This window comes from Hipposideros armiger, unplaced genomic scaffold (genome assembly GCF_001890085.2).
Source record: "Hipposideros armiger isolate ML-2016 unplaced genomic scaffold, ASM189008v1 scaffold_685, whole genome shotgun sequence".
In the NCBI taxonomy this organism is placed as follows: Eukaryota; Metazoa; Chordata; class Mammalia; order Chiroptera; family Hipposideridae; genus Hipposideros; species Hipposideros armiger.
Window position 1 is genome coordinate 407417 of NW_017732035.1, and position 21543 is coordinate 428959.

The 21543-nt window shown below is 59.0% G+C and overlaps 1 protein-coding gene across 5 annotated transcripts in view; it reads left to right on the top strand.

Moving 5' to 3' along the window:
- Positions 1 to 12861, top strand: part of ZMIZ2 (zinc finger MIZ-type containing 2) — a 13472-nt gene extending 611 nt beyond the window's left edge. Inside the window, exons 2-19 of one of the 5 annotated variants that reach the window (XM_019626605.1) lie at positions 4743 to 4868; positions 5006 to 5120; positions 5423 to 5607; positions 5778 to 5967; positions 6127 to 6390; positions 6542 to 6673; positions 7116 to 7193; positions 7379 to 7547; positions 7986 to 8190; positions 8271 to 8481; positions 8950 to 9055; positions 9208 to 9356; positions 9935 to 10002; positions 10235 to 10303; positions 10550 to 10794; positions 11040 to 11209; positions 11294 to 11533; positions 12181 to 12861. In XM_019626605.1, coding sequence (XP_019482150.1) covers positions 4828 to 4868; positions 5006 to 5120; positions 5423 to 5607; positions 5778 to 5967; positions 6127 to 6390; positions 6542 to 6673; positions 7116 to 7193; positions 7379 to 7547; positions 7986 to 8190; positions 8271 to 8481; positions 8950 to 9055; positions 9208 to 9356; positions 9935 to 10002; positions 10235 to 10303; positions 10550 to 10794; positions 11040 to 11209; positions 11294 to 11533; positions 12181 to 12288 — 2745 coding nt within the window. In that variant the 5' untranslated portion in view covers positions 4743 to 4827 and the 3' untranslated portion in view covers positions 12289 to 12861. The remainder of the gene's footprint in view (positions 1 to 4742; positions 4869 to 5005; positions 5121 to 5422; positions 5608 to 5777; positions 5968 to 6126; positions 6391 to 6541; positions 6674 to 7115; positions 7194 to 7378; positions 7548 to 7985; positions 8191 to 8270; positions 8482 to 8949; positions 9056 to 9207; positions 9357 to 9934; positions 10003 to 10234; positions 10304 to 10549; positions 10795 to 11039; positions 11210 to 11293; positions 11534 to 12180) is intronic. The other 4 variants (XM_019626606.1, XM_019626607.1, XM_019626608.1 and 1 more) reach the window with 4 other exon arrangements.
- Positions 12862 to 21543: the final 8682 nt, after the last annotated feature.

Sequence of the window (21543 nt, forward strand, 5' to 3'; positions counted from 1 at the left end):
TGCGGGGCGGCAGGTGCGGCGCCTCTGCCGGGCCCCCGGAGCCGGAGCCGGCCTGCCGCGCGTGCGTCGTGGTCCCGGGCGGCCGGCTCGTGAGCGCGGGCGACCCTCACCTGAGCCTTTGTTGTGGCGGCCGGAAGCCGGCCCAGCGCCCAGGGGTGTGCGGGAGGCTGCCCGGCCTCGCCGACCTGGCCCACCGGCCGCCACTCCGCGCTGTGGCCGGCGGGCTCACCTAGGGCCGTGCGCGCCCACCGGCGCGGGGACGTGGGCCCGCCGAGGTCCTCTCTGGGCGGGCGACACTGACCTTGCAGCCCGAGCCGTGGATCGCTGGGTTCACCTCTTTCCAAACGGGACACCCCGAAGCTCAGGCTGGAGCGTGTCCTGCCCCAGCCCCTGTGACTTGCTCCCCTTGCCCTGGTGCCCCTTGCACCCCTGACCTGCTCCCCATCGTGCCCACGGCCTCTTCCCCGTAGTTGCAGGACACCCATGTGATGTCTGTAAGTCGTTTGTCAGGAGGTTTCGCGGGGACGTGTACAGAACACGAAACTCAGTGCATGAGACTGGGTGGGTGGGCCAGGGGAGCGACACAGCAGACTCGCCTGCCAGACCAGAGGGCCTCCCCGGAGGAGGCTTGAGAGCCGTAACGGGAAAAGCCAGGGAACCCTAACCTCCGCCAGTGGGGCCTGGCCGCGGGGACGCCTCACACCCAGGGAATGGCTACAGGCTGGATAGCACTCAGGGAAGAGGAAGGGGAGATGGCGGACGACAGGTTCAGAGCCACTCCTGAGGGACCGGCAGGACTTCCTGGGGAGGACTCCGTGTCACTGGCTCAATCGAGGGCAGCCAGGCCTCCCCGTGGAGCGTCTGCTAGCACCTGTGTCCAAGACAGGAGCCAGGGCTGGTGACATAAAGGTGGTCACATGTCCTCCCCTCTCCTCAGCCCTTGGCTGGCCACCAGGCACCCATTTTACATATAAACTGAGGCTCAGAGTGGCAGAGCCCTTCAGCCAGTCTCTGAAATGTCCCACACCCAGGCCACTCATAAACACTCCGTCCTGGGCATTCTGGGGGAGCGCTAGCAGCGCTGTGGCCTCGCAGGTAGTGGGGACAGGACTTGCAGCCACCTTCGTGTCCTCCCCATTTGACGTGCGGCCCTCTGGAGCAGCCTGCTAGTGCTGGAGTCAGTGAACCCCTGCCTTGTGAGGAGGAGACGGGCTGCCCTCCTGGGGTCGGGTCATGCCACTCCTGGGTGACCAGGCAGGGGGACAGAGTGAAGCTGGTGAAGAGCTGACCCACATTAATGGCCGCCTTTTGTTGGCATGCAGGAGACTGAGGTGCAGCTGCTCTGAGGTTCTGGGGAAGAGGGGTCTGGGTAGTGACTTGTCTGTAGCTCCTTTTCTGGATTAAGGTGTGATCTGATCCCCGAAAGCCCTGTGGCCTTGTAGACTGACCTAGTGCCACGGCAGTCCTGCCAAGGGGTCCTGGCTTCCAGCTGGAATTGGTACAGGCAGGCACGGGCCTGCATACTCCTTCGCAGGGGCTCCCTTCACTGCTCTGCCTCCAGGAAGGAGGGAGGAGGAGGATCGATGCTGACAGCCCGCCCCCCTTCCTGAGGGGACCTGCAGAGGTACCTGGGGAGTGCGGGTCTCCTGGGGAGGAGAGCAGACTTAGTTCAGGAGCTCTGCAGGCAGGAAGTCACCACCCCCGCGGAGTCAGCTCTGGGGGAACTGGAAATGTCTGTGGTCTGATCCACAGCAGAGAGGCCTGGGGGCGGAATTCCCCAGACCCACGTGGTGTAGGGGCCACCCTGCACCTGCCCTGTCCCCCTCCTCCCGCGCCCCCCCCCCAGGTCCTGGTGCCTGCCCAGAATGGAAGCCCTCTGCCCTGGGACTCAGCCTTCTGCTCGTCCCCACCTGGCCAAACCAAACAGCCCCGAGGTGGGAAAGGAGTGCCAAGGGCCTCTCTGGAGAGAGAGGGCTGATAGTGCTGGTGGTTTTTTAAGTTTTTATTTGTAATAAATTCTAGATTCATGTGCAGTAATAAGAAATAACACCCGGTGTGTGCTTTACCTGGCTCTCCCGGGGTAGCATCTTGCAAAACTGTAGTAGTGTCACAGCAGGATGCCTGGGGATGAGGCGACAGACAGATAATTCCATTCCTGCCCGTTCCCCTCCAACCCCTGTCCACCACTGTCTGTTCTCCGTTTCTATACTGTCTTCATTTCAGGAATGTTACATGAAGGGAACCGTACAGTGTGTAGCCAGCCTTGGGGGACTGGCTTTTTCCACATAGCACGTTTCTCAGGAGAGCCCCTCAGGCTGGCGCCTGCACCAGCTCACTCTTTTTATGCTTTCAGTCATGTGTGCTCCACACTTGGGTGCCCTTGACCCCTGGAGGACACATGGGTTTTCATTCTTCGGCAGTTAGGAGTACAACTGCCATGAACATTCATGTAGAAGTGAACATGTTTATGGTGCTCGGAGATGAACGTTCAGGAGCGAGTTTCTGGGCGGGAGGCAGCTGCAGGCTCAGTTTTAGAAGCAGCGGCAGACTCGTTTCCAGAGGGGCTGCACCGCCTCACTCCCACCCGCAGCGTAGGAGGGATCCAGTGTCACTGCTTTGTACCTCGGCCACTCTGGTCGGGGTGAGTGACGTCGCACATGGTTTCGATGTCCATGTCCCCACGGCCCGTGAATGCTAGGCGGCGTCTCCTGGGCTCGTCTGCACCTGCACGTCCTCCTTGGTGAAATGTCTCTTCGTGTCTTTTGCCCATTTCCTAACTGGAGTTTTTTTAGAATACATTCCAGATTCCATTCTTGTCAGGAACGTGGTTTGCAAATATTTCTCCCAGCCTGTAGCTTGTTTTCTCATCTTCTTAGTAGCGTCTCTCACAGAGCAAAAGTTTTCAGGTTTTCCTTTTATGGGTTGTGCTTTTGCTGCCATATCCAAGAGCTTTTTCCTTAGCCCTCACTCCTTCAGAACTCCCTGAACATTTTCTCTTGTTGTCTTGGGCACTCCTTCTGTGACCCATTGCGAGCTGATTTCTGTGAGGCCGAGGTTTAGGTCTGGCCTGTGGCTGGCTGTCCAGCTGCCCTGCACCACGTGCTGGAATGTCGTTCTTCCCCCAGTGTAGTTTGTACACCTTTGTCAGAAATCAGTTGCGTCTGTTTGATGTTCTCTGCTCTGTCCCTCGCCAACACCACAGTCCTAATTAGCCATCAATACTCCTGAAAACCCTGCACGCTGCTCCAGCCCCCCAGCAGGCCTGAGGAGTTTCCGGCTGCTGACAGGGCTCCCCTCACTGCCAGTGGCACCGTCCCAGCGTTGGGCAGTGGGTCCTGGGGTCGCCAGCCTTCCCCTGTTGGGCTGGGCGATCTTGGCCCCCCGTCCTGCCTCTGCCCAGAGTCCAGGTGCCCCTGAGCCTTCTGCGCCAGCACCTGCACTGTTTCTGGCCTCTGCTTCCTGAGTGGGACTTGCATGGGGCGAGGGGGGAGAGGAGGGGAGCCTGGGCCCTGACTCCTCTGGGAGGGGGTAGGGCCGGTGTGAGGTGGGCAAGCAGCCCACTGCCTCCCTCTCCCTCTCTCCTCCAAGGGAGGGTCACCTTCCCTTCCTCCTGCGACTCTGGTACCCGCTTACCTGAGAACTCTGGTGGGATGGGTCAGTGAGGGCCACATGCCCCCAAGACAGAGCCTCCCCCCCACCCCCTCACCCCCCCACCCGCTGCAGCCCTTACCTGCTCTGGGTCCTGGCCAGGGTCACCCCTGCTTGCCTCCGGGACTCTGCAGAGGACAGGATGGTAACCCTGCCTCCCTTGCTGCCTGTCAGCACTCAGGAATGTGAGCCTTGGGGTTGGGTGGGTACTGGGGCCACCTTCTTGCTCCTGGGCATGAGGGGAGCACCATGAGTGCTGGGGCACATCCCAGGAGGGTCCCTGGAGGCATGTCTGTGTGTGAGACCTTGCAGCCCCTAAAAGGTAAAAGGCATGACCCTCGACCCCAAGAGGGACCCCCAGGTGTCCCCCTGAGAACCACAGCCAGCGCTCCTCTGGTTAGGCCAGGCAGAGGTGGGCACAGAAGGTGGCTCTGGGAGCCAGCAAGGGGCCCAGGCCTGTTGGCGAAGGGCTGGCTTGTGGGGGTGTCGGGTCACTGGCAGCCTGGAGGACTGGCCAGCCCACATAGTAGGAAGTGCCCACATTGGCACACGGGCCCCACCAGCATGCACCGGCCACTGCTGCCATGTCCCCACTGCCCCTGGCCACGTCCCTGGGTGCTCGCCAACCCCCCACCCATGGTGCTGTGTGTGTGTCCCTGTCCTGCTGGGAATTGGGGTCGGTGTGCCTGCCTGGCCTCAGAGCCACGTCCTGCTGCCCTGAGAGGCTCTCCGGGGACTCTGGGTGTCCCTGGCTTTTGTGATTATCCAGGCCTCGGTGTGGGAAGTATTTGGGATTCAAAAACCTGCTTCCAGAGCCATTCTTGGGGCTCCAGGTGGCAGGCCCTGGCCAGAAAGGGTTAATGCTGGCTCCGGGCTGGGTTTGGAGGATGGGCAGACCGGGTGGGGCGATGCCAGGCTGACCTGAGCCCCCCGCCCCCACCCTGGGGCCCCAGTCTCAGCTGCCCTGCCCTCCATCAGTGGAAGCAGAGGAGAGCAGGGCTAGGTATGGGGGGCTGCCTGCGCCCTGCTCCCTGCAGACAGGGTCCCCACTGCACCCCGCTGACGTGGTCCTTGTTCTTCCCCCGTCCTGGCAGCCAGAGCAGCTGAGCCTCACGTCAGCTCCCGTGAGGGCCACTTCCTGCCACCCACAGACCTGGCCTTTGGGCTGCTCCCAAGCCAATGAACCCCATGAAACCTGCCCTGCCCCCCGCACCACACGGGTGAGTGGGGCTCCTGCTGCCCTCCCCTCTCGGGCCACAGGGACATGGGCGGGGTGGCCGAGCAGACCCCTCTGTCCCCAGCCTGCATTTCTTCCCAGGCCTCCTGATCAGGCCTCCTACCACCTCTCTCCTTGCAGTGATGGTCCCTTTGCTTATGAGGCCGTGCCTTGGCAACAGAGTGCCACTCAGCCGGCAGGATCGCTGTCCGTGGTCACGACCGTGTGGGGAGTGGGCAACGCGGCACAGAGCCAGGTGAGCCCACACCTGGGCCCCGCCCCTGAAAGTCGCCAGAGCCCAGCTCAGGCCTCAGAGGGAATGCAGCCACAGCTTCCCGGTGTCCAGGTCTCTGGAAAGTAGTTCTCCCTCCACAGGAGGCTGAGATCCACCCCTGTGTTCACCTGGCCTCTACTCTACCTGTGAGCCGCTCCCTTGCCAGGCCCCTCCCCTGTGCCCGCAACCTCACCTGCCACGCCCCTTCTTTCCAGCACTTAGGAACCACCTTGTGAAACAAGTTGTTTGCATGGTTCCCTTTGGTGATTCTTGCTTCCTCACAGGTTTTGGGGAACCCCATGGGCCCTGCAGGGAGCCCCCCCGGCAGCTCAACAATGCCTGGCATGGCGGGCAGCAGCTCGGCTCTGAGCTCCCCGCAGTGCTTGGGACAGCCAGCATTTGGTGAAGGCGGCGCCAGCAAGGGCTTCGTGCAGCAGGGGGTGTATGGCCGTGGGGGCTTCACCACCGGGTAAGCAAGCGGGACTGCTCACCTGGCAGGTGTGCTGGAGCGCTAAGGGCGGGCACCTGGGAGCTGTGATGATGATCAGGTGGACTTGTTTGCTCCCAGTCAACACGGGGGTCTGGGGAAGGACGGCCTGGGAGAGCACCTCAGAGCAGGGCCACCTGTGCCTTTTGCAGGTATGGCGGCCCCGGGGGGCCGGGGGGCCTGGGCCTCCCCTCCCACGCCGCGCGACCCTCCACAGACTTCACTCAAGCGGCGGCCGCCGCCGCTGTGGCTGCTGCTGCTGCCACCGCCACCGCCACTGCCACGGCCACCGTGGCCGCCCTGCAGGAGAAGCAAGGCCAGGAGCTGGGCCAGTACGGAGCGGTGAGGCCACGGGCACTGCTCTGGAAGGCGGGCAGCCATGCTCGGGCTGCGCGAGGCGGAGGGGGTGTGGGTGGGCAGGAGCAAGGCGCTGAGGGGAGGGCCCAGGGCAGCGCCTGGAGCGCTGGGCGGGCCTCGAGGGCCCCTCTCTTCTCTTCCCAGATGGGGGCCGCACAGTCTTTTAACAGCCAGTTCCTGCAGCACGGAGGTCCTCGGGGACCCAGCGTCCCCAGCAGCATGAACCCTGCCAGCGTGGGAGGGCTGATGGGCCCTTCCGGCATGAGCTCCGTGGGCATGAACCCCACCCGGGCAGCCGGCATGGCGCCCTTGTATGCAGGGCAGCGCCTGCCCCAGCACGGGTACCCTGGGCCCCCCCAGGCCCAGCCGCTGCCCCGACACGGGGTCAAGAGAGCCTACTCCAGTGAGGTGAGTGTCGGGGCCTTGCCCTGAGCGCCACCCAGAGCCATCGGGAGGTCCAAGTCTGCATGTGAGAGGACAGGCCGTGCCCGATGGGGGCGCTGCTGTCCCTCCCTGATGCCTGTCCCTCCCCTGGGCCTTTGCCTCTTTTGTCTTTCAGGTGTATCCAGGGCAGCAGTACCTGCCAGGAGGCCAGTACGCACCTGGCCCCGGGCAGTCCCCTGCCCCCTCCTCCTACGCTGGTCACAGGCTGCCCCTGTCCACCTCTGGTCCCCCGGGACTGCACTACAAGGTAGGGCCAGCTCCTCCTGCACCTGTGGCAGCCCCCACCACACACGGGGACTCAGATGACCTTGAGGCAGACTGGGCCTGCTGGGGGGTGCCTGCGTGCACTCAGTGACCACGCAGCCAGGGGCTGCACAGGGGTCCTGAGCAGGGCAGGGCAGCTCCAGGAGGGTACCTGGTTCTGAAGGGACCCGCTGTGAGAGTGCAGCCCCTCGATGGCTTCTAATGTGGGGTCGCCTCGTTCTATAGTGGTGACTCTTAAATTATGAAATCACTGCATGCTCCCTGTACATTATTTTAGAAAACAGAAGCATATAAAGAAGGCAATAAAGGCCTGGGCCCGTGTGTGTGGTGGGCTCCCTGCCCCTAGCCGTCTCCTAGGGTCAAGTCCAGGGCCCTGGCTGTGGGCAGGCTGGAGCCCCGGGCACACGCGGCTTTCTCTCCTGCAGCCCGCCGAGCAGTTCACCGGGCAGGGCGCCGGCTTCAGCGGGGGGAGCCTCAGCTACAGCCAGCCTGGCCTGAGTGGGGTACGGGCAGCCGGGCACAGGGCGGGAGGCTCCCGGGGTGGGTATGGGGAGAGGGCGCCCAGGTAAGAGGCAGTATGATGCCCAGTCAGGCACCCCTGCCCATTGATGTTCTGACTGTTCCCGGCGGGTGCTCAGAAACACCTTAGCCCCACCATTCTGCCTTGACTGTTTGCTCGAACCCACAGCCCACCCGTTCCATCCCTGGCTACCCCAGCTCCCCACTGCCAGGGAGCCCCACGCCACCCATGACCCCCGGCAGCGGCGTCCCCTACATGTCTACCAGCCAGGATGTCAAGTCTCCCTTCCTGCCTGACCTCAAGCCCAGCGTGAGCTCCTTACACCCATCACCCCCTGGTGAGTGTCACCTGCTCCTGGGGCCTAGAGTCCTGCAGGGAACGTGGGGCAGGGTCCTTTATCTCTGTCCGTGGGCCTCTCTGCAGATGCTGCAGATGTGGGTCTTCTTTAGAAAAATGTCCACACACACAAAATCGGGATTAGAGTCATGAGCCACAAAGCCCACTCCTGGTTCAGAATCCCTGTAGTTGGGGTCCTAAAACCCTAGGTTGAGCACCAAGCTGACAGGAGGTGGCCCGTTGACATCCCCTCGGCCACCCCACCGGAAGCACCAGAAGCACGTTTGTTGTGGGTTGGGGCGTATTCTCAGGTCATAATTTAGGAGACACCGGGCCGGGCTAGCCTGTTACTGTCAGAGGTGTTGGCTGAGCCCAAGGTCTCAGGTGAGGTGGTGCCTGGACCCAGCGCCATGGCTGCCGTCTCCTTGCCACCACCCAGCCTGGTGGCCCTTTCGAGCTGCCGTGCTACAGGCAGTGCTGATGGGTGGCCTGCTCGCAGGCGGCGGCCCCTGTGATGAGCTGCGGCTGACCTTCCCCGTGCGGGACGGGGTGGTCCTGGAACCCTTCCGCCTTCAGCACAACCTGGCCGTCAGCAACCACGCCTTCCAGCTTCGCGACTCGGTCTACAGGACGCTGATGCTAAGGTGCGCACGCTGCACCCACCATGCCCCACCGCGTGGCCCCTGATGTCCGCCCGGCACTTAGCCTTCGGCCTCCCACACAGGCCGGACCTGGAGCTGCAGTTCAAGTGCTACCACCACGAGGACCGGCAGATGAACACCAACTGGCCGGCCTCCGTGCAGGTCAGCGTCAATGCCACCCCACTCACCATCGAGCGCGGCGACAACAAGACCTCCCACAAGCCCCTATACCTGAAGCACGTGTGCCAGCCGGGCCGCAACACCATCCAGATCACCGTCACGGCCTGCTGCTGCGTGAGTGTGTGGGCGGGGCCGGCCATGGGCCTCGCTGCTGCAGGAGATTCCTGTTCCGTCTGGCCTCCGACCCTTTGAGAAGAGGGACCCAGTTAAACCCACCCTCGCTGCCTCCCTGTTCGGTGTGGTCCTTAGATTGATGCCCACGTTATCACGTAGGAGAAACCAAGCTGAGCCGCGTCTCTCTGGGAGGAAGCTCATGGACACCTGAGTCCCTAGCTGGCCCTGGTCCTTGTCGGGTCACCTGGATTCCAGTCGGCACTGGGACCCAGACAGCTGCACTCTGACAGGCAGCCCGAGGCAGTGCCAAGGGCTTGGGGTCTGGATGTAACCTGGGACCCATCGTGCACAGTGTAGACAGCAGGGGGCAGGCTCGAGGCCTTGGAGTGATTGTGTGGGACAGGCCTGTGCAGGGTCTCCTGGGTTCCCCGGGGGCCTGCACCCCGCTGACCTGCACGTCCTTTGCAGTCCCACCTGTTCGTGCTGCAGCTGGTGCACCGGCCGGCCGTCCGCTCTGTGCTGCAGGGCCTCCTGAAGAAGCGTCTGCTGCCGGCCGAGCACTGCGTCACCAAGAGTGAGTGGCCACCACTCCCGAGGGCCATTACCCATGTTGGACGATGCTATCTCCCCTGGGATGGGGGCAACAGTCAGCTCCAGGTGGCCCCTTGGAGCTGTTGCGTCCCGGTGGGTGGCCCTGAACTTAAGTCCTTTCCCTGTCGACGCTAGTAAAGCGGAACTTCAGCAGCGGCACCATCCCCGGGCCCAACGGAGAGGATGGGGTGGAACAGACGGCCATCAAGGTGTCCCTCAAGTGCCCCGTCACCTTCCGCAGGATCCAGCTCCCTGCCCGTGGCCATGACTGTCGCCACATACAGGTGGGTGGTCACCGCAGGCTTTGCCAGGATGGCCACCGTCTACCTATCTTTAGCAGCTGAGAGTCTGAGCACCGTGGCTGGCAAATGACTTGTGGCTGGCTCCTCTGCTGTCCCCTCTGCTGTCCCCTCAGAGGGGCTTCTATTTCTTCTAAGCATAGCAGCCACTGCACTCAGAAGGCTCCGGGTTTGACGGGCATTGAGGACATGGGTGCGGTGTCCCTCCTGCGCCCCCAAGAGCATCACATAGGTTCTATCTCTGGACAAGTGCACACCAGCCGCCCATGTGACCACCTGAGCAGCGTGTACATGCCCCGTGCCCTGCCCCTTCTGTCAACACCACATCTGGCGCTGGCTCCCTGTTGGCACAGCTGCCCAGTCTTGCCCATGGCGTTCCAGTCCCAGTGAGGGCTGCGTAGCTGTCCTGTCCTGGTTCATTGGGGCAACGCCTTAGCAAGAGCCGGGTGCCCCTGGCTTCTCAGATACACAAGGAAAGGAGCTCATGTCTTGAAGCACGGCTGGGTGGCAGGGTGTGGCCAGGTCGCCCCAGGCCAGTGTGAGAAATGGTGTCCCCTCCACAGTGCTTCGACCTGGAGTCCTACCTGCAGCTCAACTGTGAGCGGGGGACCTGGAGGTGCCCCGTGTGCAAGTGAGTGTCTTAAGGACGGTCCCCACGTGGGTGCTGGCGGTAGCGGCACAGCCTGGGGGGTGGGGGGCACAGCACACACTAGGACGGTGCAGCTCAGTCCTCACGCAGTCTCCACGCACACTCCCCTCACACCAGTGACCTCACACTGGACTGCCTCGTGCGTGCAATGACGGCTGGGAAGGGGCAGGCCTGTGCCCAGGGTGAGGCTGGGTCACGCCCTTGTTTTCCACAGCAAGACGGCGCTGCTGGAGGGCCTGGAGGTGGACCAGTATATGCTGGGCATCCTAGTCTACATCCAGAAGTAAGCCTTCCCTCCCACCTGCCAGCGTCTGTGTTCCGCCGCGGGCGGCCCGGGATGGTGGGGAGGCGCCCCGGCCGACCACTGTGGGGCGGCTCGGTGCCAGGCCGCCAACAGAATGCGCCTCCCGCCCAGCCGGCATCCCTCCGGCACATGGCACGTGCATCTGAGTGCAAGGTCTGCCTAGAAATTGCCCCGGGGCCAAGAGGCGGCACGACGGGTGGTGACAGCCCTCTGTCCCTGCCGCAGCTCTGACTGCGAGGAGATCACCATCGACCCCACGTGCAGCTGGAAGCCGGTGCCGGTGAAGCCGGACGTGCACGTCAAGGAGGAGGCGGACGGGCCGGCGCTGAAGCGCTGCCGCAGCGTGAGCCCCGCCCACGCGCTCGTGCCCAGCGTGATGGACATGATCGCCGCGCTGGGGCCGGGCCCCGCCCCCTTCGCCCCCTTGCAGTCCGCCTCCGCCCCGGCCCCCGGCGACTACCCCGGCCAGGGTGAGTGCAGCACCCCTGAACTGGCCGCGTCGGACCCCGCGTGGGTATAGGGTCCTCCTGCCCCCTCATGGCCTGTGCACAATGTCAGCTGGCCAGTCCCCCAGCAGCAACGAGAAAAAGCGTTTTCCGAATAGTGACTAACGTGAAGTCCAGTGTCCCTGTGGGTGAGCGCGCCGGTCCCGCCCTTGCCGCGGCCGGCCTGCCCTCTGTGGGGCCCCACCCAGGACCTGGCTCTCCTCTCTCAGGTTCCAGCTTCCTGGGACCCAGGACCTACCCTGACTCCTTCCCGCCCACCACAGCCAGCACCCCATCCCTTCCCGAGTTCACCCCGGGGCCACCCCCCATCTCCTACCAGTCCGACATTCCCAGCAGCCTCCTGACGCCAGAGAAGTCCGCTCCCTGCCTCCCAGGCCAGGTCAGTGCCGGACATAAGGGCGGAGGGGAGATTCCCCCTCGCAGCCCCTGGGCCGTCTCACCAGCCACATCTCTCCTTCCTCAGATGGCGCCAGCGGGTCACCTGGACCTAGCCCACAACCCAGGGCCGCCGGGGCTCCACACACCCAACCTTGGAGGCCCCCCAGGGCCCCAGCTGCACCATCCGAACCCTCCCCCAGCATCCCGGCAGCCCCTGGGTCCAGTGAGCTCAGGTCCGGTTGGCGAGCTGGCCTTCAACGCAGCCACAGGCGTGATGGGCCCCCCCTTGTCTGGGGCAGGGGAGGCCCCAGAACCGGCCCTGGATGTGAGTACCAAGCTGCCTGCTACGGATCCTGGGCGGGTGGGGGTTGCTTTTTCTGCCCTTCCTGGGTCCACACGTTTCATAAAAGGGAGAACACTGACATTCTGACTTCCAGACCCAAGGAAAGCTCTGGGGACCTGGGCGCCATGGTGGCATGTGCAGAGTCCCCAAGAAGAGTGGGCTCACAGCTGATGATACCAGCCTTAGGGTCTGATTTCACCTGTCCAACTCAGGCATAAAAGACGGGTGACAGCCCTTGACCATAATAAACGAAACTCAACTCAAGTTCAACATGAACTTTTCTGCCTAAAGCAGAAAATCATAGGAACTGGGGTCCCACCTCCTACATTGCCCTGTTGACACACTGGGGTCCCCTCACAGTCTTGTGCTTCCCCTGCGCTAGGACCCCACTGGAGATGGGTACTTCGTGTCCCTGTTGACCTTGGGCAACTTGTCATGAGTGATTCCTGGTCCCAGAGTTGCCTCTGCAGGGAGAACCCCTCCCTGCAGACTGAGAGCCTCAGGTGTCAGACCTGTGGGAGGAAGGGGATGCCCTACATTCCAGCTCACCCCAGACCTGGCTGGGATGTGGGGGCAGGGTGGCCACGCAGGGGCGAGGCAGGTCCAAGGCCAGTTTGTTTCGTCCTCAGCTGCTCCCAGAACTGACCAACCCTGATGAGCTGCTGTCCTACCTGGGCCCGCCTGACCTCCCCGCGAACAGCAACGATGACCTGCTGTCTCTCTTCGAGAACAACTGATCCTGCCCAGCCCCACTGCACACCTGGAGCCGCTTGCCCTACCCCTGCTGGGAGGGGACCCGGGCAGTGGCCCTGCCCTCACCCAGCTGGCGGCTGCAAGGGATTTTCAGGAGACCACGTCCAGCCCAGCCCAGCCCATCCCCAGCGCCGGCCCCGCCCCTCATCCACACCCCGCCCCCTCTGGGCCGGGCCACGCCCCCATAACTGCCATTGACCTTGCAGGCCCCCCACCCTCACCCTCACCCAAATCCTGCCCCTCGGAGCCCGGCCCGCCTTGCGGGCCCCCAGAACCTCCGTGTGTCCGGCGATGACCCCAAAACCCGTGCGGCCTCCCTGGGTCCCCCTTCCCCCCGGCTGCGGGCAGAGCCTGAGGTGCAGCACACTGCTTGGAGCGGATGCCGTGGGCGGTGGTCCTGCGGGCGCTCCCCAGCCTGGGTGTCCTTGTAAACGTGCAGTCAGCCCCGCCGCGTTTTTAAAGCCAACTCCCGTGTTCCCTCTCCCCCACCCACCCCTGTGCCGCGCCGGTGGGGCGCCGCCCCGCCTGCCCCCTCCATTAAAGGATTCCCCACGGTGGCCGCCGGTCCTCCTTGAGCGCCGCTCTGCCCCCGGGCCAGCCCCGGCCTCGGTACTTTGCCGCGTCCCTGGAATTTTCCAAATTGGCTTCGGTTGGAGAGCTGTTTTGTGAAGTGTTGCTACGCCGGGAGACACCTCTGCCACCACGTGTCGCGTGGGCGTGCCGGGCCTGCGGAGGGACCCGGAGGAAAGCGGGTGCAGGGCCCTCCGCCCGTGCTGGCTGCCCCCCACCTTCTCCAGCGTTGTGGCAGCGGGGGGGGGGGCAGAGAGGAGTGCCCGATCCGGGCATCTCTGGGTTGCCCTTGGCATTTTGGGATCCCAGCTCCACACCCCTGCGCTGCATGGGCGGGGCACCTGAGGTCCAGGCGGGTTTGCCCTGAAGCCCAGCGCAGAGGCGCGCAGGGCTGCGGTGCGGTGGGACAGGCCCAGCACCCCCACCCCGGCCTCCTTTCTGCCGGGTCGGGGTCCCACGTGTGGCCTCACTGCATGGTCGCGTCCCAGCCTGTTGCTTTGGAGGTGCTTCTGGGGGGAATGGAGAGATCGGGAGATGAGCACAAGGCTGCAAGCTACTCAGCCGAGGGGCAAAAAGGACAGAGGACTGAGCGGTGGCAGCACGCAGGGGGACAGGGACCACGGCCCTGACGTCCCCGTGGACACCGAGCAACCGGGACAGAGGAAGGGACTGGAAGCTCTGCAGGAGACGTCCGTTCTGAAGCTAGACACCAGACACCAGCTGTGCAGGAGGCTCGCCGGGTTCCTGCTGTGCTTCCCCTTGGGATGGACAGGGTGTCGAGGAGAGCGAAGCTGTTGGTGGCATTCGGATCCCTAGGGGAGTGGTGGGTTGGAGCGGTTAGTGTGGGTCACGTCCTACTCATATGTACCACATACTACACAATTAAAAACCAAAATGCCAGCTACATTTAGACTGCACAGTCCCAGAGCGGAGGGGACATACTCCAGGATAGGTCACCGGTGAGGCCACAAAACACATCCCAATAAGCTGAAAAGACTGAAATCATGAGAAACACAGTAGAGTGAAGCTAGATGTCAGTAATAGAAGGGCAAGGAAAATTCATACATGTGTGGAAATTAACACTCCAACAGCCAGAGAGGGTCTGAAGAAATCACAAGACACTTTAAGACGAATGAAAACAAAACAACATACATAACCTACGAGATGCATGAAAATGCAAGGGGCATTTATAGCTGTAACTAAATACAGGGTGGGGGGACCTCAAACCAATTAACACCGCCCCCTGGAAGAACTAGAAAAAGAAGCAGTGCAGGAGGGAAGATGAAGATGGAGGCAGAGGCTGAGGTGAGAAGTAAGCACACATTCCTGTGAGAAGCAGCAAGGAACAAACCTTTAGTTAGATTGACTAAGAAGACAAATGACTAAACTCTGAAATAAAGGGGCAATTACTACCGACCTTACAGAAATAAGGATAAGAGAACAACTTTGTGCCAATAAATCAGATCACCTAGATCAGGGGTCGGCAAACTTGAGACGGAAGAGCCACCAGGGGTCAGCAAACTGCGGCTCACGAGCCACATGCGGCTCTTTGGGTACGTACATGTGGCTCTGAAGTAAAATTGAAAATGAAAATAAAACTCATAGTTTCATTTATAATATTAATTTAAATTTTCTTTATTTGTAAAAATATATTTATGGCTCTCGAATAATTTTTAAATTATTCGATTTACAGGATTGGCTCTTCCAGGGGTTGGCAAACTTTTGAGACAGAACGTACCCAAAAAGCCGCATGTGGCATGCAAGCCACAGTATGCTGACCCCTGACCTAGATGAACAAATTTCTAGACATACAAATCACCCAACCTGACCCAAGAAGAAATAGCAAATGAACCTAATGAGTAAGGAAATTAAATCAGTGGCCAGGCCTCACCACAGAAAAGTACAGGCCTAATGGCTCAGGTGAACACTAGCAAGCACTGCAAGAATTACAGCAATGCTTCTCGTGCTTCTGGCAGCTCCTGGCCCCCACGGCCCCATTCCCAACCTGCTCCTGCTCTGGGCTCCCACCTCTGTCTCTCAGCTCTCCCCACTGCAGCCCTCTCCTCACCACCCGTCCACGCTTGGGTGGCCACGGAGACAGTCCATCCTGCCTGCCACAGGCACGAGGTGCCTGTGACCCAGGTGGTCAGTGAGAGGAGGTGGTCAGGGCAGTCATTGGAGAGAAAAGTGTCGGGACAGGGCCAAGGACGGGCTTGACTGGCCCAGCACTATGGATGCCTTTTGGTTTTTCTGTTTTCAATTTGCCTCTTACGTTGGGAATTCTTGGCCACTTGCCTGACCCATGTATTTTTTTAAGTCAGCGTGCAGTGAAATGCACAGAGGTTGAGTTCAATGACTTCTGTGAGGTCATCCACCTGGGATCCGCCGTCAGGACACATTTCCATCACTCCTCTCCCTGCAGCCACCACTGTCCTGGCTAATTTCCCCTGTCTTTGGAACTGTCCTTGAACCTGACATAGTAGAATCATAGGTCTGCACCCCTTTCCTAACTGACCCTACTTAAAGCTCATGTTTTTATTTTCATTCAATTGTAAGTTGTCCGCGTTTACGTTCTCAGTTATGACCCTGGGGGTGGGCAGGGGTTAGCTGACAACCTTCCCCAGCCTCCAACCCCCGACTGTTCTGGCTGGGGGGCTCTGCTCTACCCCTTTGCATTGCATGCTGCATCAGCCACGACTCAGGCTGCAGGTGACAACAGTCCACTCGGAACTAGCTTGGGAAGGAAGGGCCACCAGGTCCTTGGGGACAGCTGGACTCAGCAGGTACACTTTCACCATGACACTTCCGCTGCTGCAGAGCTTCATCTTCCAGACCAGCTTCTGTAGGACGGAGACCTGAGCGCCCTCGTTCTCACTGACCCACTGCGGAAAGGCACTGACCATCCACCTGCCTTCTGAGCCCACCCCTGGGATGTAACTTGAAGTCACATGGGACCCACCCGCAGAAAGGTCTGCGCTGGGGGAACGCCCAGTGTTGCCATCGTGAAACTCTTTGTGACTTTTGAATAAGTCTTTGAGTTTTCATTTTGCCCTGGACTGTAGCCGGTCCTGGCAGAATGAGACAAGGGGCCTAGGAGAGACCAGCCACTGGGTGCTGAGAGCTGAGCCAAGACTTCAGATGTGGCAGAGAGCAGGAGAGGTGGCAGAGGGCTGGGGAAGTGGCAGAGGGATGGGAGGTGGCACAGGGCTGGGAGGTGGTCTTCGGGTTTGCAAACCCAAACACAGCTAGGCAGTACCCAGAGTGTTCCGAAGAAGGAAGAAAAGCTACGCGTTCTTAGAGTAAAAAGTAAACTCTTGAGAAGACTCAGTCCTGCATTCGTAGCCTCTGGACTGGGCTGCGATGGCGATCCTCTGGCTGTCGGGTGGTCTGGATACGTGCACGTTCTGTCTGTCCTCAGGCCCTAGGGGCCATCCGGGTCACCTGGAGGTCTGAGGCACAGCTGGGCACTGTGCAGGACTGGCAGCTCACAGGTTTCAGTCCCTAGGCGAGTTGGAGCAGAAGCAGGACCGTTTCCTCGGGCCCCGCCTACTTGATTTTATAATAGGAACTAACGGCTTGACTGTTAGTGACTCATGCTATCCCTTCACTCTACTCCTCACTACCTGTCACTGCTGTTCTTGACACTTACATTGACCCAAGTCCGCTGGGGGCCCTGGTGCCGAGCTGCGCCCTTCGGAACAGCCCACTCAGGTTTGAACTCTGCTTTCTGGCACAAGTCACCCAGGCTGACCTTGCTTTTCCCTGCCTCAGACCTTGGGTCCGGCATTTTCCCAGGGATCCTGGTTTCCTTTCACAGGGAAGCCACACACTTATTTATAAAGTTTAAAAAAAAAACCTCAGGAGAGGGACTGCTCAGCACTAACAGACCTCAGCAGGTCACAGGACTTCCAGACCAGGACCTGCTCCCAAAAGCACATCAAGGAGACAGCAGCCAAACTAGATGGGCATGACACAAGTCTGAGTGGAAATATGAGGCAATAAGGTTGTACACAGGTGATTTATACTTTAAGAAGAAATAAGGGGAAGAATGGAGAAGGACAGGCCCTGGAAAGGGCCTCCACTTATAGCAGAGCTGGGCTGGAGGGTTACGCTGCCAGGCTCCTGGCAGTTCTGCTGGCACGCTGCTGTGTCAGCAGAGAGAAAAGCCAGCGGTGTGACTTCGGGTCCCATCCATACGTGCTGCGTGCAGCGTCTGGCTCGGGGGAAGTCTGTCCCAGCCGCCCTCCCTCTGGGAGTTCAGTGCACAGGCTGAAGCCCCCACATGTGTCAGCCCCTCTGGGACATCCAGGGAAGCCCTCCAAATACAGCCTCTGCGTCATAGGGTCTTGTCAAATTTGCAGAAGGAAGCGTTTACCACATCAGCTAACATCACTTTCTCTTTCCATTCTGACTTGCCCCATTGTCTCATACTGAGCAGGCTGGGGTGCCACATATTTATGGGATCCAGCCGAGGGGAAACTGAGTGAGGGGTCCATTTGGTTTGGGCGCTGTGCACCTTGTGCATTCTCAGTCCCTTGTATGTGCCATGCTGGTACAGGGCTGGCATCCAGGGGCACTCCCTGCCCAAAGGCCGAGTCCTGATAAAAACGTGCCCTAGAGCCTGTGCCACAAGTTTCCACTGTGGGGACAAACGCATGGCACTGGGGACCGGTCTTTGGGACATTCTTCCATTCATCAGAAGTGCAGGATTGTCCGTAGAGGACTCCGTTCTCATTTCTATCTTGTTAGAAACAGCACATACAATCATGAATGCAACACGTACATATTTAATGAGAATCTTTTTTTTTAAAGATTTTATTGGGGAATTGGGGGGAGGGGAACAGCGTTGGGGAATCGGGGAAGGGGAACAGGCAGGTAGACAAATTGCTGTTTTTGTTCTTCAGTCTAGTTGTGGATGACGTCGCTTCACTGGCCCATGTTGGTATGATCATTGCGCTCTTCCCGGGTGAGGCAATTGGTCGCTGGTCATTGGTTGGCCGCCCACAGCGGCTCCCGGCAGCTCACACCGGCTGCCTGCTGGCCACTCACGTAGTTCACAGCGGCCCACTGCAGCCTCGCTGCAGCCTATGCCATCACCTGTTCACCATCGTACCTGTAGAGGGCGCAGCATCACTGGCCCTCAATGTGAGATCTGAACTGCAGCCCTGCTGCTCAGTGCTGGCATCCCAAGCGAGCTCTTAACCAACGTGCTACTCGACCAGCCCAATGAGAATCTTGTGAAACGGAATTCGTCAGCATTCTTCTGTTCTTAGGACACAACAGGGTGATCTGTGTGAAGTGGATATTAAACATCCCAATTATGAATATTGAAAAAAAATTTTCCATCAGCCATGCTAAAAGAAAGACACAATTTTCTTTCTATTCTCTCCATGGAAAGTGATATTATACAATTTTAATCAGCTGAAGAAGCAATCAGAGTATTCACCCCCAAACTGTAGAAAATTGATACTGTAGGTTGAAAAAGAGCCTAGCGGAAATTCAAGACTTGAAAATGATGCAGCTGAAAGTCAGACCAAGGGACATGTTTGACAGCAGGGCTCTCTGTCTTCATGTAAAATATGTTTGCATCTAAGAACATGACCTCAAAATATACAGAACAGAAGTGGGCGGATCTAAGAAGAGAAATAAACAACCTGACAGTTAGGGCCTGTTCCCTGTGTCTGGGGCTCCCAGGGATTCACGCTGTGTCACCAAAGGCAGCAGCAGGGCTGGCACCGGTGCACGACTCCCGATGCAGCCTCGCAGGCCCCCGCACTCACAGGGCCCGACCTTGGCCGAATGCTCAGCTGTCTGTGCCTTGAAATCCTTGACAGTGTTTGAACAAGGGGCCCCACATTTTCTTTTGCTCTGGGCCCTGCGCCTGACGCCGCTGTCCCTGAATCACCTTAGTGTCCCCTTCCTTGCTGTCCAGCAGCCTCAGGGGAGGAGGCCATGATGGTTACCACAGGGAAAATTTTGCCAAAATCCTGCCAGGGGCTTAGAGAACTGTGCTTTGTGGGGCATGCCGCCCTTCCCTCGGGGGGAGGACCCACACCCACCACACAGCTGAGTGTGTGAGCAGACGTGAGATCTAACCAATGGAACCCACCTGGACACTCTTAAAAAAACCAGGACGCATCAACAGAGTGAAAAGCAACCCCCAGAATAGGAGAACACATTTGCAAATCTCATATTCGATAAAGGACTAGCATCCAGAATATGTAAAGATTTCCTGAAACTCAACAAGAAAAAACTACTTTTAACAACCCAATCTTAAAAATGGGTAAAAGACTTGAACAGACGCTTCTCCAAAGATTTACAAATGGGCAACAAGCCATGAAAAGGTGCTCAGCATCACGAATCATCTGGGAAATGCTAGTGCAAACCCCAGTGAGAGACCACCGCAACCCATGAGAACAAACAGCAGGTGAAGGTGACGTGCACAAAGGGTGGGAACGTAAGATGTGCAGCCGCTGTGGGACAGCATGGCGGCTCCTCAAAAAGCTGACACGGTATTCCTGTTTCCCCCAGCGCTTCCTCTTCTGGGTACAAATGCGAAAGGATTGAAAGCAGGGCCTCGAACAGCTATTTGCACACCCGTGTGCACAGCAGCCAAGAGGTGGGCGCAGCTCGTGTCCACGGACAAAAGAAACATGAACTGTGGTGCATACACACAGTGGAATATTATTTAGCCACAAAAAGGAATAAAATTCTGATACATGCTGTGATGTGGATGGGCCCTGAGGACATTGTGCTGAGTGAAATAAGCCGTGTGAGTCCACTTACAGGCACACCTCACTTTGTTGGGCTTCACTTTATTGTGTTTTTTACAAATTGAAGGTTTTGGCAATCCTGCGTCCAGCATGTCTATAGGCGTCATTTTTCCAACAGCATGTGCCCGCTTTGTATCTCTGTGTCGCATGTTGGTAATTCTCACAGTATTTCCAACTTCTTCATTATTACATTTGTCATGGTGATCTGTGATCAGTGATCTCTGATGTTACTATGGCAATTGTTTGGGGAGGGGCGTGCCACAAACCACACCATATATGACAGTGAATATAATAGATAGATGTTGTGTGTATTCTGACTGCTCCACTGACTGGCCTTACGTCTCTGTCCCTCTCCTCGGACCTCCCCAGTCCTTGAGACACAAGGATGCTGAAATCAGGCCAATTCATAACCTGACAACAGCCTCTAGGTGTTCAAGTGGATGGAAGAGTCGTAGGTCTCTCACTTTACATCAAAACCTAGAAACAATGAAGCTGAGTAAGGAAGGATGCCGAAAGCCTAGATAGGCTGGAATCGAGGCCTCTTGAGCCAAACAGTTGCTGGGAAACCAGAGGAACTGCATGACTCACTTTATCATGGTGGTCTGGAACCAAACCCGCAGTGCCCAGAGGTGTCCCTGTGTGAGGTCCCCAGAGGGGTCAGTCACAAAGACAGAAAGTGGGCATGCCAGGGCTGGGGGAGGTTGCTATTATTTAATGGGGACAGAGCTTCAGCCTTGGAAGGAGAGAGTGCTGCAGGTGGTCAGCGGTGACGGCTGCTCACCAGTGTGAGTGAAGGTGCCTATGACACTGAACTGGGTACGTCGTGGTTACAGTGGGAAACTTTGTTATGTATATGCTACCACAATTTTTAAAACTTTCAGGGAGAGGCGTGGTGGTGACACGTACAGGACCCAGAGGCAGGTAGAAGGGGCGCCAGCCCTGCGCAGCTGTGTGACCCCGAGGAAGTGACTTAACCTCGCTGAGCTCTCCTCCTGTGGAAAGGGATCAGCATCTACTTCCAAGCACTGCTGTGAAGGTTAAATAATGACCTTGACAATGGCATCCAGCACTTTCTAGAATTCTGAGTTAGCTTAGGCCCCATCCCTTTTTGGGGTGCGGTGCCTCTCCCCGCGTTAGGGAAATTCCACACCTTATGGACAGAGGCAAAGCGGGAGGCCCCCATCCCGCCTTCAAACCCCACGTTCCCGGAGGCCGAGGACGAGGCTGGGGCTGCAGCGGGGCGTGGAAAGCCGGTGCCTTCCAGCCCGACCGTCCCTTTCGGGATGGGTTCGCTCGCAGCTGGCGCTGCGGATGCTGCGTCCCCGCCCGAGCGTCGCGGGCCTGGCTCCTCACCAGCCGGACCGGCGCGTGGACCAAACGCTCACCCTCCCGGATCCCTGCGCCCAGCGCTCCGGGGAAGCTCTGCGAGCCCGCGACCGTGCCGGCGTCACCCTGCGCCTTCTGCCCTTCTAGCTCTGCTGCTCGCCCCCTCCCCTAGTCTTTCCGAAGCCAGAGGAACTTGAACGTGAACTTGGGGGAAGCGAGGGGAGGGCAGGTGGCGGCACCATCAGGAACCACCGCGGTGAGACCCGCCTGAGGACGGAAAGATCAAAGGCACCGGGTCCCTGTTGCGGCGATTTGGGCTCCACGGCTTTTTATGTGTCGTGTTAGAGCTACGTAGTTCTTTAGCTTACACGTCATATTAGTTTCTCTAGGAGGGTAGCTGACTCGAATTCTTTTAATACATCTTCAAACGTTTAAACTGCATTTATAAATATAATAATTTGGTTTCCCTTTAAAGTACTTAATTGTCCAAATTAAAAAGAAAACTTTAAATTATAAAATAATTCATTAAATAATTATTAAATAATTCTGATAAACTCTTAAACATGTCGA